Raw genomic sequence first — 17,672 nt, forward strand, 5'->3', positions numbered from 1 at the left:
CTATATCCTACCAGGCTGCCTCAGGTAACAGCAGTGATGACTTCTTTTTATTTATTTATAAGCAATTAAATAATGTGAATAATAATTTCTAAAGAGCATTTGAAATCTAATAATGGAATATAATGCTCACAGGAGAACAATTCATTAGATGAAATTCCCATCTTCATTCTAATTACCTGTATATGCATATTGAACCAGAGCCCACAATGCATTTGGCTCCACACCTTCCATCTTGATTTCTTCCTGTCTTGCTTCCCTTACATCATTAGTGAACATTGCCGCAAAGTAGTCCGAAACAGAGGAGAGAACCAATCTAAGTACATTGTGCAGGAGAAAAGGAGAGAGACAAAAGAGGAAAAGAAAAAAAAAAAACAAACCAACCCTTAGTGAACCTGATGTTTGTTACTTTATGATTCATTACTTTGCCCTTTGAAGAAACACTGTACTGAGAAAAACATTTTAAAATTGACAAACTGCTCCATGCTCTAGTTCCCCTCTATGAATAATGAAGTACCGTTACTGAATCTACATTTGCTGCTGAAGTAAATGAATTACCCTTTCAAAGCTCAATGACTTTTAATAGCTAACACAGAAACAACCCACAAAAAACACATAAATTGGAAATGGAATATAAAAATACATTATGGAAATAAAAAAAAATTGAATTGACTTCCATTTATATTATGTCAGTTACATTTTTAAATGTGAAAGGATGACTTACTAGTCCTCTTCAAAGTGCTTTAAAATGCTTTTACTCTTGGTGCACACATATGCTTTCATTTACTAATACTGGTAACAGAACTAGGCACAGTAAACATGGAGACGGTACAGACAGAGTAATCTCTTTTGTGAGTATGTATTTAGCCTTTTGTTAACAATTCTCAGTATTTTAAGATACTAAGTAAACATGTTAGTGCACATTAGACATTTCTTTGGATTACTGAGTGTAAAACACTGAGTACATGTAACAATACCACTCCACAAAATGTGCAAGAATTTTGATGCCTCAGTACGTATTCACAGGACTAGGGTGAAAGAGAAAGGAAATAATGGGTCAAATATTCCTGCTCCACATACTTCTGTTGTATGAAACTTGCCATAACTTTCATGAGGTCTGCTGGTCTCTTCCCTAAGAGACCTCTAGGAACAGCCTTGTGGTTTGGATCAATTTTTGTGCTGCAGCAGTTCACTATTGCCTTGCTCACAGGGCAATATAAATGCACTTGCATATGTACTGAGCTATACAAACAGCAAGCCTGAGAATCAAGACTACTGCAATACACTACACAGTCCATCTGCATGCATTCAACAAATCTAATACTTCATGAAATGTCAGTTTATTCTGTGCTGAATCATTATATTGGCTTGTTAAGAAGACAGAGGTCAGGAACCACAAAACAGAGTGAAATTAATTGAAAAGGTGAGCACCAGGGCTTAGGAGTAAGCCTAAACGTGTATTAATGGGGAGGATTTGCAGGTACGTACACAAAGCTGTGAACTACAAATAACTGTCTCTTAGTTAATTAACTACAAGCTAATGAATTGTTGACTAATTTCAACTACTTTTTTTCTTGCTGATTTTCTGACCATTGACCATTTGGTCAGGCCTACAGTAGGGTAATCCTTTTTTTCTAGTTGCTGAGGAAACAGAGTTGGGTTAAGGGCGTACAGGGAAAATATTAACTTTATTTTAACATCTTATATGACTGAAGTGAAGTTTTGTAATGAGAAATAAAGTTCTGATCTTTTAAAGAGCATATTTTTCTTGAAATACAAGATTTATTCTGTGGCTGCCAAAGTAGCACCCAGGCATCACTTCTAGGCATTTTAACCTCAGATTTATGACACCTGCAGTTGTATGAAAATACTGCCTCCTAGAGATCTGCAGAAGTTTAGTGAAATTAGAGAATGTATTCATGTAAGCATCAAGAGAGAGTTTCTGCACCTGCTTCTGATGCTAGAACGAGATGACAAGATCAGAATTTGTATTTGCAGAACAGGGGCTCTCATTGGAAAGGAAGGTTTGTAGATAGACATATTTGAATAACCCAAGTGTCTCTGTGGGTCCAATTTAGAATTTTTTTTAAAAAAAGCAAACCAAACAACTTAAAATATTCACCTCTGGCAATACTGACTTGAACTTCTAAATAGAATAGAGCTTGAAAAAGAACGGTCTCTGCAATGGGAAACAGACCCTAAAATCTAATTTTAACACAGTTTTCAGGTTTTTTTCTTTTTTTTTCTTCTCCCAACAGTGCAACTTGTTTAGTTAGCTGCACTAGTATTTAGACGATGTCTGGACTGTACATATCTTAGCAACAACTGTTGAGGAAATGCCAAATAATAACCCGAGGCTCCAGAAAAACACCTTCTACCAGCTGTTTGATATCAGCAAATTTCTCCTTGTCATTTCCAGTCTCAAAGTCCTTCAAAAGAAATTATTAGAGATTTTAAATTATTAGAAATTTAAAAAACATTTTAAATAGAAATTTACTATTTTTGCAAACTTGTGTTCAGATTCATGAGAAGGCATACATGCTTCACAGGGTTAAGTGCTTTCCAGAGAGTGACTTGCATATGCTGAAACAGGATGTGCAGCCCAGGAGTAGATTAATACAAGCAATATGCCAAAGCATAAATGATACTGGTAACAATTTTGTAATGATTTTAGCCAAGAAGCATGTTCACAATGAAAAGCCTTAGAACAGGTATCCACACTTTTCTCTTAATTCAACTAATTTAGAAAAAAAGTTCTTTCCAAGAAAGAAGGGGGATTAAAAGATACAGTGACAATGCATCAATGCATCAATACAGTGACACTAAGCTAGCATAAATGAAAACAAGGCAGACTTTCAGCTAACTGGCCTTTTTCTTGTCCTATGTTTTTCCCACTGGACAATAAAAATCAATTACTACTTTACTCATGCCATTTAATACCCACTTGTTCATTGATCTTTTAATCTCATAGCTAGTAACTGATTTTTCTTTCAACCTTTTTTGGATTGTCTGGTATTAAACTGCATTCCTACATACAGATTCTACAATGTGAAGCGGCTAATACCTTCATATAACTGAAGAATCCATGGAAGACTTTCCCCATCCATATTTGATCTTTTTGCTAAAAAAGCTCTAAAAGAGCTAAGTGACAAAGATGATCTTTCAAAAGAAAATCTGTGCAATGCCTACAAAATCTCCTTGTTAAATTCACAATCTCCCTGTTAAATAGAGCCACCATGGCTCTGTTAGTATTTAACATAAAGAGAATCTGTACTTATTAATCATTAAAATTAACATATTCATCCATATCAAGAGTACACTGTGAACTACTGATGCTACAAAATACTGCCTTTCCTCAGGTTAGAAGCTGCAGAAGGCTATTGTTTTTGTATTCTGAGTTTGTTGTCTTTTCCCCCTAAGAGTAGTATTTCTTTCATAATTGTCCCAACTATAATGCCTACTAAATCAATATATATTTACATTAGAGAGGCCTCTTAACAGTACAAAAAAAAAAAAAAAAATCAAGAAAAAGCCTTAATACAGTGGCATTGTATTGTTCCAACTGTGGATGTGAAAGATACTTACCTTTACACTCCTCCTTGCCTAATTACCAGCTACTGCCAAATACTCAATTCTGCACAGATAAGATTACAAGAATTTGGCTACCTAATTATATGCAGTAGCTTGGCTGTTCTTTTCCAGTACACAGGAAAAATGTGGAGGAAGAGGAACACATGAATACCAGAATTTTTTATCTGGGGGATCATAAGATGTCTGAACAATTATTCCCTCTGGAAAACCACTCAATGGTTATAGGCTAGCTACTGACAAAATCTGGGTGTTTCAGTACATCTCCCTGTTCTTACAGGACATTCCAATGTTACTGATGTCTTTAATTGCTGTGGTTTGTACTGATCCAAATCCAAAAAGATCCACCATGACGGCTTACCTTATTTTGAAGAGGTTTCTAATAAGAGCCAGTAAAATATATGTAAGCAGCGTGGCACGCCTGAATCTAATTGTACTTCTTGTTGGAATTGCCACAAGCTGCATCATCTAGACGGTTTTCAAAGTAATTATTACATAAAATGATGATAGCTGTCAAACCTGGCAATTTACAGATTTAGTATCTCCCAACCTGATTCACCCGACAGAATGAAGTGAAGCTTCTTAACATCTTAAAGATAAAAGGGACACTTCCTAGGCAACTCCTTGTTTGTGGCTGTGTAACAGATGAAAATAGTCCCAGGGAACTCACTAAGAGCATACGCTGAAGCTGTAAGGCGATACTGAATAGTTCACACGTCCTAGTATGAAGCACCTCATCCACTGGTGGCTTCAGCTAGTTTCTATTCTTGATAACAAAGCATATCAGTAATAAAAAGAATATACGAAATTAGTACTATCCCACACTACTAATATATCTGTATTTATTTAAATGAAATTTGTTTAAAAGCAAGCAATACCTAAAAAATACACACAGTACGTTTATGTTAAAATTATTTCCAATTATAGCTCTCTTCCAGGGAAATCAAACCTTTCAAGATTCATTTGCTGCTTCCGACACTGAAGCAATGATTACAATAAACTCTTCAGTAAAATTTTTCTAAACAACCACAGTTAGTAGCAATAGTACCTTTTTAACATAAAGCTATCACAGAACTGCTTTTTTTTTATGTACTTTGACTTTGTAGAAAGGCACTTTGTGTTAAACTTTTATAAAAATGTAGCTAAAACAAGAAAAAGGCCGCACTGAAGGATTTACAAACTAAGGCAAGACAGACTGTGAAAGAAAGGAAGTAGTATTAAGCCATATGGAAAAGTAGTACAAAGATAAATAAGCTTAAAGATAAAAAAATGTCTGCAAACCAAGATTTGTGCTCTTCCAAACAAGCTTCCTAACCCCTAGAGTACATAAGCTTCCATTTGCCTTCTTTCCTTCAGTCCCATCTCTTTTGAATTTACATCTTTCAGTGTCAACAGGAAGAAAGAAAATGGCTCTGCACAGATTTTCAGATTGCTGGTTAAAGGATGCAGAGCAGGCTTTAAATCCCCTCTGGCCAGGAATTTACACAGATCTCCCTTTTCTTATGTGAATGTTCTGATCAGCAGGTTATTACAAACCAAATCAAACTTTTATTATGGATATAGCAGTTAGCTGAATGTAATAAATAGGAACATAATAAATGACTTAGACATCTGAAATTGCAGTGGACACAGAAAAAGCACCTGATATGAAAAACTTAATTAAATTCATTTAATTTAATTAAAAGTCTGGCAAAATTTCTTTATGCAACTGCAGGCTAAGGGAGTGGGAATATAATGCATTTTTTCCTTGTGGAGAACTGTCCCCTTTCCTACATGCTTCTTGATTTCCTAAATAACTTCTTAGCTATAATTTCAGCACAGAATGAGAAGATAAACAGAATACTAGAAAACACCATATTCAGAAAAATCATAACTACAGGTGACACTCTTATTTGTAGTGAACTAATAGCCTGAATTCTTTGAATAGATACAAACCAACACCCTTCAGAATTTTACAGTAATGTATTACCCATGCATATTACTATTGCAGACACCAAACTCACTGCTCTTTTCTCTAAAAACACACACCATACACCTCAGAACATTCAAGTATCATCAAAAGTTGAAACTGATAATTAAGAAAAAAAAAAACAACAAGAACTATTAAAAATACCAGGTTCAAAACAGAAAATCTGAAAACTCTTCTCTATATATGAGCATGATTAATAATAATAACGTAAAATGTTCTATGTGACCACATATGGAGAAACCCCCCTTTTTATAGAATCACAGAATCACTTTGGTTGGAAAAGACCTTTAAGATCATCGAGTCCAACCTTTAACCTAACCCTGACATCCCACCACTAAACCATGTCCCTAAGCACCTCATCCATCCTTTTAAATACCTCCAGGGATGAGGACTCTACCACCTCCCTGGGCAGCCCATTCCAGAGCCTGGCAACCCTTTCGCTGAAGAAGTTTTTCCTAATGTCTAGCTTAAACCTGCCCTGGCGCAGCTTCAAACCATTCCCCCTCGTCCTATCATCTGCTACCAGGGAGAAGAGGCCGACCCCCACCTCCCTACAGCCTCCTGTCAGGCAGTTGTAGAGGGCGATCAGGTCTCCCCTCAGCCTCCTCTTCTCCAGACTAAATAACCCCAGTTCCCTCAGCTGCTCCTCGTATGACTTGTGTTCCAGACCCCTCACCAGCTTGGTTGCTCTCCTCTGGACATGTTCCAGCAACGCAACATCTTTCTTGTAGTGAGGGGCCCAAAACTGAACACAGTATTCGAGGTGCGGCCTCACCAGCACCAAGTACAGGGGCACGATCACTTTGTGACCAAAGTGCAGGACCCGGCACTTGGCCTTGTTAAACCTCACACAGTTGGCCTCAGCCCATCAATCCAGCCTGTCCAGGTCTCTCTGCAGAGCCCTCCTCCCCTCAAGCAGATCAACACTCCCACCCAGTTTGGTGTCGTCTGCAAATTTACTGAGGGCACACTCAATCCCATCATCCAGGTCATTGATAAAGATATTAAACAAGACTGGCCCTAGGACTGAGCCCTGGGGGACAACGCTTGTGACCGGCCACCAACTGGATTTAGCTCCATTCACCACGACTCTCTGGGCTCGGCCATCCAGCCAGTTTTTAATCCAGTGAAGAGTACATCCATCTAGGCCATGAACTGCCAGCTTCTCCAGGAGAATGCTATGGGAGACTGTGTCGAAGGCTTTGCTGAAGTCCAAGGAAAAAAAAGGCTGTCCAGTGTAAGTGAACTGTTTTCTTACACATCTTAGAATGCCAAGACATTAACCTAATGTCTATTTAATACACCTTTTGCTGTTTACTAATTCTTGAGATGGAATAATCACTAGTGTTCTGAAATACACTCACTGCTCCAGCCTGCAGGCAATACTAAAGAAGTCAGAACTTGGATGCAGGCAGTAAAAAATCCTGCAGAATTTTTTGCTCTTATGACATAGGCTACTACAAGTACCTAAGGTCAGTCTTACTGAATTTCTATGAAATTCTGAACAAAATTTAAGATTTCCATCTTTATCTTTACCACTATAGAAAAGTTCAATTCTCAGTGAGGTACTTTGGACCTACTGAGATGAAGAATGTAGTTATTGCTGTTTCTTTGTGAAAACAGAACAGTAAGAGAAAGAACTTACTGTGCAAAAGGCAAAGCTTCTAAGTTGCTCCAACATTATAAAGTGAACTAAGGACAATCATAAGCCTCTCACCTCCTGCTACAAGCAGAAGGTGTGCTTCTTTGGCCTTAATTTGCATGCATATTTAAAACACAGTATACCAACTACAGCGAGATGTTTCTCCTCCTAAGACGACCATAGCAATTAATAGGTGGTAGCATATGCCAAATGCACTACAGAAATAGATAACGGTAGCAGAAACTGGTGGAGCAAATTTTCTCTAAATAAATGTGGAACAGGTATGAACCACACTAAAGAACTTTTTAGCATGTTGTCTTTCTGTTTACCTTGTTGCAAAAAAAATAAAAAATAAAAATCTTCCAGTCTTTACAAGATATTCACAGCTGCCCTCTGCACCCTTTCTACACTTTTTTACATAAACCATACTCTAGAACTGCATATTGCAAAGGTGCTACCTTGGCCACATAAGGAATTATAATTATTTCCTTATTATTACCACTGTTTTTCCTGTTTACAGCACTCCCAACTTCTCCGACTTCTAAATTACTTCAACAGGTGCAAATCCACTAGGGGTGTGTGCATTCCCCGTTTTCATTTGCAACTAATTTGAACAAACTGAAGACCAATCTTAACCAACTCTGTAGCCACAGAGAAAGCCAAATCATCTTGCTCACCCTACTGGCTCTCCAAAAAGGATTCATCATCATCCACAACTATGCGGCTGTGTTTACAAAGGAATTCAGGTCAGGGGTTGGGTGGAGAGCAGGACCACCCGTTTTAGCAGTAACTGCAGTCAAGAGTTGCTTAAATCAACTTGGAAAAATCACAGATAGTCTTGACTGTTTAAAAATGAAGTTTCATAAAATGAAGTCTCTGAGAGCAATAGGAAGTTATGGTCTAACTGCCTCCTTGCGCCTCAAATCAGTTCCCATTCCCTGCGCTATCACTCCCTCAGTTGTGTCAGCACAACAGCATGGATAATACCTGAATAAAAGCAGAGATCTGGCTTTTTAAGAAAAATACCAAACTCAAGCCAGCAACCTCTTCCCATCTTTTTATTACTATTACAGTATTAAGCTGTAGTTTCACTGGGGGTAGGAATGAGCAATGGAAAATAAGAATGCTTTGGGCTGCTGTTTCTGTTGTAGACCTAATCTTATGAAACCACACCTTAATTATACCTCGGTTCCTATCCGAACTGTGAATACCATGCATTAAATACTGTAATTCAGTTATTCATACTTTTGTTTCACAATCTTTGGTATTTTCCCAGCTTTTAAGTAGCATACTATACAATCTGTTAATTACAGAGATGACAGAAAGGGTAATGTTTGATCTAATTTAGCCCTCTAACACTTACTGTCAGTGTTCAGTAGTCTACAATAAAAGAACTCTTCTTACTATGGCAGCAAAAAAAAGTTATGCGGATGGAAGACTGTCCTTATTGCTAATTATGACTCCAATAACTTAACTGTTAGTACAAAGAAAAAATTAAATCTAAAAAAGTTTTTTTACGTCATTCTGTGGCACAGAAACCACTACTATTTATAATATTCTGAGGGTGCATTTGGGTCTTTTGGGGGTTTTATTTTTTTATGCAAATATCTTACTATGTGCTTGAGGACAAAAGTAGAATTTGAAAACATAACAATTATTTTTCATGCTGTATCACATACAACAGACAAAAATTAACTTTTAGTTTCCAAATAAATGTTAAAAAAATATAAGCATGCTTAAAGTGTTTTAAACTGTTTAGGAAGTTCTGACCTTTTTTAAACAAAACACAGGACACACTTCGAAGATGCATTTGTAAATGAATATGAAGTTACTTCAATTTACAATAAACTTACCTGTGAGCTGGAATTCTACGATCACCAGCAACTAACACCACATCGCATAGCTGTTTGTGCCTAAGATAATTCTCCATCTTTTTAAAAGTTTGTTCAGCGTGGTTGAGAGCCTGAAAAAATTCATCTGAGGTACAGGGTTCCATAGCTTGGTAAGATGATAAGGTATGACTGCTGTTGGAGGTTCTGCTGAAGACAATAACAGAAATCTTAGTTCACACAATATTAAGGTGCAGCAATTCTATCTACAGATGATAAAATAAAAATCACATGCGATTTTAAAATTGACATACATTATTTCTTTTAATATACATTCCTTGCTATTTTATTTCCTTTAATATTCAAAATTTCTCTCTTCCTCCAAGCCTAATCTAAACCCTTGTAAAAAAGGTAGGACCACTTAATGTTCTACTCTTCAACTAAAAGACACACAAAGATCAGTCCAGTAATCATATCTATAATGTTGTCAGATGATTAAGAACAGACATCAACTGAGACCCCGCAAACTGAAAAAGCAATGGAAGGATGCAATAAGATATCAAACCCGTCCCTGCCACTTATGTTAAAGTCCTACTTCACATGTATGTTAAAGTCTTGCTTCACACTTAGCCTAAGGTGGCTAGAACAAAACTTAGCATATACGGAGCTAGTAAAAGAGTATGGGCATGCGGGGGAAAAAAAAAAAACCATCAAGAAACATCAATATACTACCACTCCTACTGCATGAAGCCTTATGTGTCTGAAATGAGATCTAGCATAGTAGAATCCAACACAGGGGAAAAAAATTATTCCTGTCCATACACACATCATCTTGGGAGGCAAGAGGAACAGCGAAAATGTAAAACGAATGCGTGGGCCGGGGACATAAAGGAGACTAATCCGAATTACGTACACAGAAAGAAGCACCTTTTCTTGCTCAGAGTTCTTTAACTGACTACTACTTATTTTTCCACAATGCAGGCAACTTACAAAATACTCTGGACCTACCATAATATTTGGAAGGACAGATTCACAAGATCTGCATCCAGACCTCTGCTTTCACAAAGATGTCATGAGCTCGGGCAGCATGCTCTGGGCTAAATCCACCAAGAGACTTAGCACAGTCCTTAGCTTAGGATATTCAAGACAGAGGCTCCTCAAAATCAAAGTCTAAATTTTCAACAGAAAAAGTTCTGTAAAGGTTTTGGGTTTTTTGGGGAGGACAATTGTTTGTTTGGGTTGGGGTTTTTTTAGTGGTTTGTTTTTTTGGGGGTTTTTTGTTTGTTTGGTTGGTTGGTTTTTTTTGGTTTTTTGTTTTTTGGTTTTTTGCATGGCCAAGCAATTTGGCACTTAACGCAAACCTTCACCTAGTAATTGATCAGAAATGAGACCCTGCCCACCGACTTGCCTTGGAGGACTTTATCTTAAATGTGTTTTCTGAAGCTGTGGTTAGTCATTTATTTAAGCTGTGTCAACTTTTCAGCCCCCCATGAGTCACTTTTCTGCTCTACCACTGGCCCGCTGATAAGCTTTGTGGACATTTGGGTATCTGAATCAAGGAACTCATATATGTGAAAAATGTAACCACATAAAAACCACCATAAAAACCCCCATTATATTGGCAAAACTGGGTGGCATTCTCACAGTGAACAAGCAAAAAGTAGTCACGGAAAGCAACTCTTCAAGCAGCAACCCTGCAAAAGAAACAGAAGTGGAAAGAACAGGGTGCTGGTCAGCAAGAGAATGCTTAGGAAATTCTTGTTCCCTATCACAATTTATCACAGCCTCAGTTGTGTTGATACAAGTTTGGGTTTTTTGCTTGAACCATATTTTAACCCAGATTCCTCAAATTAACCACATTAATAACAATTAAAAAAAAATAATCACATGGTATCAGGGATTTGATTTACATTACGACCTCACAAAGAGTTGTGCAGATAGAACTGAAGAAGCAACAAACTAGTAAGGAGAAGGAAAAAACTTTCTAAGCCAGCTCTTTGCTGGACCGCACCCTCGCTAGAGCTGTTGCCAGCCCCAAGACTGCACACGTGTACATTCTGCACAGAACTCAGTGGCAGTCACCACTCTTGCTCAATAAGGAAAAATAATTGCAGTGGTGTCTGTTTTCCATTACCCATGGTAAAGCACTTATTGAGGACACAACAGAGCCAAGCTTAGTTTTTCCCCCTCACCTGAAGAAGTGCAATCCTATACCTGTCCTCTAGCCAGTAACTTACAAACCATTTTCCATAAGGACAGAAAAGGAGAAGGAAGAAAGATTAAGCTTCAGTGGTCCATAAAGAGAACATGAAAGAGACAGTCTAATAGTTGAGGTACTTGCAAAAATGGAAAGGTATAGCTTCAAGGGCTATTTATGCCTATTACCCAATGACTGGTTATGAAAAATTCCGATCTCCCTCCCTTCCCCAATCTGCTTTACAAATCTGTTTCCCAGTTCAGTTTGCCACAGCCCTGACAGCTTGGGAGAATACACAAGCAAGGAAAGAACAGAGGAAGGGAAGGGTCTGCTTTTCCCTCTCCCAGCAGTAGTACTGAAACGCCTTCCAAAATTCTTGGCCTGCATCCCTTCCACCTAGAGAAAGGAATCCTGGGTATCCAACACCGACCTGTGAATCCCACACTCAGAGCAAACACCCAGCGTGAGGTCCTGCAGCTCTGAGTATCAAGGTGGCTCTGCCCCTTTTGGATTTGGCTCTCGACTCAAATTTATCTTTAAGTATAGTATGAATTTCCCCTCCCATTGGCCAGAGGCATCGCTACTTCTGCACACCTCACACATACTAAGAAAACCACGTTAAAGACTAAGGCTGTCAGCGTATGAGATAAGTGTATCAAAGAACCCTTTCCACGTATTCCTTTAAGATTAAGATTTAAGATAGTATTTTTAACACATTAAGTGGAAATATTATTACAAGTATCTTAGAACACTAGTCCGTAGGGTTTCCTTTTTGTATTCTTAAACTTCAATCACACTTTTCTTGGTCTTTCTTTTCTTTCAAAAAATTTTTATTAAGTATGGTACAATTTCAGGATGATTGTAAAAATATAAGTTACTCTAAGGACAAGGTCTTTCCCATGCTAGCTACATATTTTACTACGCTGGTGACAACATTCATATACTAAAGAAGCTAGCTTTCTTCAACTTCTCTGTCTAATAAAGAATTTATGTAAGAATATGCCTTTTGAAATCAAAATTAGGTGTAAGCCATGCTATAAACCCATTCATTTTTAAAGGATTTTATTTTTTGAAGTAAGATGTTTGGAAAAGGATTTCTGCCCATTACAACAGTTCATTGCAAAGCAATGAAGCAATTAACTGGGCTAGTAAAGTGGTGATAAACGAGTTTCAGAAGTAAAAGCATATATGATGATGATGATGATGACTGGAGAGCTAAATTCACATGTCTCCTGCTGTTGTTTCAGGCTTCATTGTTGTAGCTTAAACAAAGCCACAGCACAGTTTTCAATATAAAAACAAACCATCAATATAAAACCAAGCCGAACCATAACATATACAGCCTTCTTTCCTCCAATTTTTACTAAACTCTCTCTCAAAAGAGAGGCATCAGTGTTTTTCAGTTTTTATGGGGTAGAAGCACAATCTGTTCCTATTAACAGAATTTGTTATTTTGATTGTTTTCAAGCATTGAGATTAATTTTAAAGGCGTTACAATGGTTATTTTATAGCAATCACACATATTAGTTAACAACCTATGAATTTCAGTAAATATTAACCTTGGCTATAAGAAAGGTTGCAAAACTTTTTTTCAAGCATTTTATTTTATGCATTTTAAATTATTTTTAGGAAGGCATCTTTTTGGTTAATGTTTCCATGTTTGTCTTTGAAATAAACATGAAGCAAGAAATACTTCATTATGACTAAAAAAATCAAATACACATTTCAAGCTATTCGTTCTGGAACAGAGGTAGAGGAACAAAATCTGAAATTTGAAATGAATTTTAAAATATTTTTTCTAAAAAACTGTGTAAAATTCTCCCTGAAAAAATTATCTCTGAAAATTATGTGTAAATTCGCTTGTATTTCAAACTGTTCTATTGTCACAATCAGTTCACCTAATTTAGCTGTAACATCACCTGTACTTCTCAAAAAGGTCAACTTCCCCACAAGATAATATGAAATCCTATGAATCTGCAAAGACGTAGTTTTACTGCTAGATAAGAGTGACATGGTTAGATCAAGGGTGTGTAGTACAGATGCTGACCTTATATAAAAGTACCACCTTATCTCTTCTAACCTTTTGCAGCAGGTAACAGCTTATTTCCTTGCATTAAAGTCACATTTCTTTTGACAGAAGCAACATGTTGAAGTGCAGCTGGTTACCAAGAGCCTTCACTGGACAAAGGAGGCAGGCAGCATTACAATGGGATTTCTATCTGCAAAATCTTGATGGAGAAAATACCCCAAAATACACTGCTACTATGCCTACTCAACCGTCTGATTCACAGAATCAACAAATGAAGTCTGTTTTTCAAAAGATTTCTCTGTTCTGTCTCCTTTCTCCACTCCATCTACCACCACAAGCCCAGCTCTTCTCCCTTCCCCGCAATCCCTCAAGACATTGCCTCACTAGGCAAGAGGCAGCAAATAACGTGACTGATGGGAAGCTGTGCTGCGCAGCCAGCTTTGCAGCAGATGAATTCTTCCCTTTTTCAGTGAAGGCAATAAGCTGGGTTGCTCTCCATTAGCTAGCTGCCATTTGCAAGGAGTGACATTATCTTAAACACTTCTGCTTACCCTCCCATTAAGATGAAAATGGCCCATGCAGAACACAACTGCATAAACTTGGTCCCTTCAGGTAACCAAACTAAAAGCAAATGCTCTATCTACACTCCTGAAATTCGCTACACACCAACCCAAACAGCTTTCCTAGATACACTGAAAATGGTGCAAAACAGGAACTGGAGCAAGAGTAATATGTGCATAGCACTGGCTTAAATTCTGTTTTACGTATGTTTCTCCAACACAACCTGGGTGTGTAGCTGAAAGCATTAGAAGTAGTAAACGCTGGCAAAACTGTAGAGATGGGAAAAAATACATGTTTTTCTCCTCACTACTATGTTCCCAGTGAACACCACTTTGTTTCTCAAAAAATGAAGTAACTGACAAATGTTTTAAATCTGAAATTGTGCTTAAGGAATATTAGCTTTATAAATAACATGTAAATAAACAGAAAACCAAACCAATATAAACATCTCAACATATACAGATATTAAAAAAGTATCATGACATTTCAAAGAAGAAAAATAATAAAAATATTAGTTCTAATCACACCTCAAAAAGGTTCAAAATAAGGTTCAAAATAACAAAAGAGGTTTAGAGATAAGTGATGAAAATGATTAAGTATGTGCAGGAAAATGGGTGAGACTGCCTTATGGTTAGAGAAGACAATTTAAGGAAGAAAAATAATGCATAGTATCTCTGACTTATCACATGCTCCTGTTTGCATTCTTGTAATGCAAACCCAAGAATAACATCAATGAAATCAAAAGCCAATGTTTGACTGATCAAAGCAGAACTCTACAATCATAAATGAAGCGTATGGAATTTACTCTAGCAAATCACCAATAAGCTGTAAGTTTTATTACTGCTCAAAACTAGCAAAGGCATTTATTCTCTCACGAGAACAGATAAATCACCAGTAGCTGGACTTCCTAATTAAAAAACCAAAAAGTCCTATGCAGCCAAAAGGTAAGTTAATTGCCTACTTTGAGACAAGACACTGCATTTGCTGTCCTGCATAACAAACCCATGATCTCAAGGTATTTTTATGGTAATGATGTAATTAGATCTGTTGCAATTTGAAATCATCTTTAGGCTAAGGTAGTCAATTGTTTAGGTCATACACATTAGAGAAGATAGAGTATGTCTCCCCTTGGACAAATTAGGATACATCTTAAGATACAACTTTTGCATTTTTAAACAAATCTTAATTTTGCAACTTTCTTGCTGCATTGTGATGGCTTCCTGCATTGCAGTTTTTACATACAATGTTTCTAAATAGTTGTAAAAATATTTTTTCAACAATTTGGCTGTTTATACTGCTGTCTTCAAGCTAGCTGACATTTTATTGCAGAGATTAGAACACAACTTACTAAAATAATAATATGCCAGCTTTTATGCCAGCTTCCATGATTTTATATTATGCTTTGTAAGGAGCAAAATATTTCCTTCTTCCAAGTTAGTAAGACAAGAACCTCAGCTGCAGAGAAGTAGGCAAAGCAAGCAATGATAAACATCAGGCCACTTTTTGCAAAGGCTGGGAAAAGCATAAATAAAAAGGAGACAGCCATACATGGTAACAACAAAGACTGCTAAAAATCCACAGTGTGTCATAACTCAAGGTAAGAAAAGACAATGGAAAGAGGACAAAAGCAAAGCAGAGAGACTGAAGAGCACAGTAAGACTATACATGCATGTGAACTTGAGGGACAGTGATTTACTCTATGCTAGAGAAAAGAATTACAGCAATAGCCAGAACTACAATCTTGCCATCAAAGGCACAGGTTCAAGCAAACACAAATATATTTGCATTAACCTTATTCTAACTGGCATGAATAACAACTGACAAGAGAAGCTGGAGCACAGACTCCAGTGTATACCCATTTTCTAATTTTACTGAGAAATAATGTAGGCATGTTTCATTGCAGCTAGACCTTTGATTACAGCAGTGATGTTTCCTGTCTTACTTCTAAGAGATGCCTTGGATTTAGTGCAATGCATTTGTACACCCACACAAATGTCACCAGTAACATGCATTCTGCCTGGAAAACAACCTCTTAAGACTACCTCATGATACATCTACATTGCAGTGTGGTCGAGAAGTGCAGTAGTACAAAACCATACCTGACTGAGCTTTAGTGTAGTCAAAGCATATGACAATCACTGCAAACATACGATTGTCTTGCATGGAAGACCATTCCATCCAAATAAATAGATGGAATCCCCCGTGGCTTTGCCAATTCTACGGTGAAGCCTCTCATCACCTTATCTTCATTACAACATCTGCTGTTCAAGGTTACTAGATTAAATCTGCCTCATATATGCTATATAATTGTGCTGCACTAACTCTTTTCAAATGCGCATAGACATAACCCAAGTGAAGATGTAACAGGCACAGAGGAAAATGAAAGCATTTTAGCAGTAGCATGGAAGAAACTAAATGAGAAGGCTAGAGATTCTTCCCTGTAAAACAACTTGTCTTTCAATAACAAAGTGTCTTATTTTTGCCTAATTCATGCATATATCTAGCAAAAAAATGCCACAATCAGGGAATCTATCAGCTGTCCTTGTTTGAGTTTGCACTATTTTGCGATAGGAGATATGCAGAAATACATAGCACAGTTGGGGATCCTAAAGAATCATAGAATCGTTTAGGTTGGAAAAGACCTTTAAGATCATTGAGTCCAACTTACAGCCTCAAAAGGTCAGCAAGACTTGAGGTGAAAGAAAAGACTTATCAAATGTTTCTGTAGATTGAAAACTGCGGGGGGGAAATGCGGGGTGGGGGGGGGGGGGGGAGACATGACACAACACGACACAGCCTTAGATTGGAAATTACAACGTACTAACTCCAAGACTGCTCATACAGAACAACACTGCAGAGTAGCTACCACTTGCTACATTCAGACCTTGTCTTAAAATGAATTACAGACATCTTACTAAACTGTTCAAGGACACAACTGAGGAATTCTGAAATATTGCTTATATTTCATGTTAAAATATAAATATACATTTTATATTATATTTGAATACATTTCCATACTTAAATCTACAGTAAAGTAATTCCAATATTTTAATGCATGCCTGGGTGAAATGAACCAGATACAATACTCTGCATACTAGGTGTGCTCTAGGTATTTTTAGCTTGATATCCACTGTACCTTCAAGGTCTGTGGACTGCTGCTAAGGCACCCACAGAAAGTTAAGAAAATTATTGCTAATAGGCTTAAATTCACTATACAAGAGCCTGCACAGCTGCTGGAAAATTTTAAAAAGTGCACAAATCCAAAATTATGACCATCAGCTCAGGAATGTAGGAGAGTTGACAAACAGCAGCAAGAGAGGAAATCTAGGAGACGAAAACCAGCAAAAGAATTCAAACCTCACTGGCCCAGTAAACAATCATTCACGCTAATGCTGTTAAAAACACCACATAGAAGTATGGTGTGAAGAGCATTATAGCTGACTAGCTCTGATCCCTGAATCCGCATGATCTGTTAGCATCTCAGATGCAGCCTTTGTCAGAGATCTGGTACTAAAATTGGGGTTTGCTTACCCCTTATGCCACCAAGCTCTATACTAATAGCAAATGAATTCTACAACGGCTCTCCTCTAAATGAATCACATAATGATCTGAAGCTTTCATAATGACAAAGACCTGATCTAAATGCTTCTCTACCTGTGCCGTATGACATGGCAAAGAGGAAGGATGACTGACACACACAGAGCAGTAGCGCTGCTTCTGTCACTTCATGCTTTTAGGGCTTGTAAGCGAAGTAAGGTAAATCTGTAGCTTCCATAAAAAGTTTAAAAAAAGGATTTTTTTTCATCATACAATTTGTTTCTAACGGAGGTAACAGGGTTTTCATATGGGAAAAAAAGCCC

The 17,672-nt window shown here is 37.3% G+C and overlaps 1 protein-coding gene across 4 annotated transcripts in view; it reads right to left on the reverse strand.

The window, feature by feature from the left end:
* Positions 1–17,672, reverse strand: part of KLHL5 (kelch like family member 5) — a 62,645-nt gene that overhangs the window by 23,534 nt on the left and 21,439 nt on the right. For 2 of the 4 annotated variants that reach the window (XM_035896765.1, XM_035896764.1), the window contains exons 2-3: positions 9,050–9,232; positions 177–313 (exon numbers count right to left, since the gene is read on the reverse strand). In XM_035896765.1, coding sequence (XP_035752658.1) covers positions 177–313; positions 9,050–9,192 — 280 coding nt within the window. In that variant the 5' untranslated portion in view covers positions 9,193–9,232. Of the gene's footprint in view, positions 1–176; positions 314–9,049; positions 9,236–17,672 lie in introns of all 4 variants that reach the window. The other 2 variants (XM_035896763.1, XM_009641271.2) reach the window with 1 other exon arrangement.

Source organism: Egretta garzetta, unplaced genomic scaffold (genome assembly GCF_000687185.1).
Source record: "Egretta garzetta isolate BGI_Z169 unplaced genomic scaffold, ASM68718v1 scaffold256, whole genome shotgun sequence".
In the NCBI taxonomy this organism is placed as follows: domain Eukaryota; kingdom Metazoa; phylum Chordata; class Aves; order Pelecaniformes; family Ardeidae; genus Egretta; species Egretta garzetta.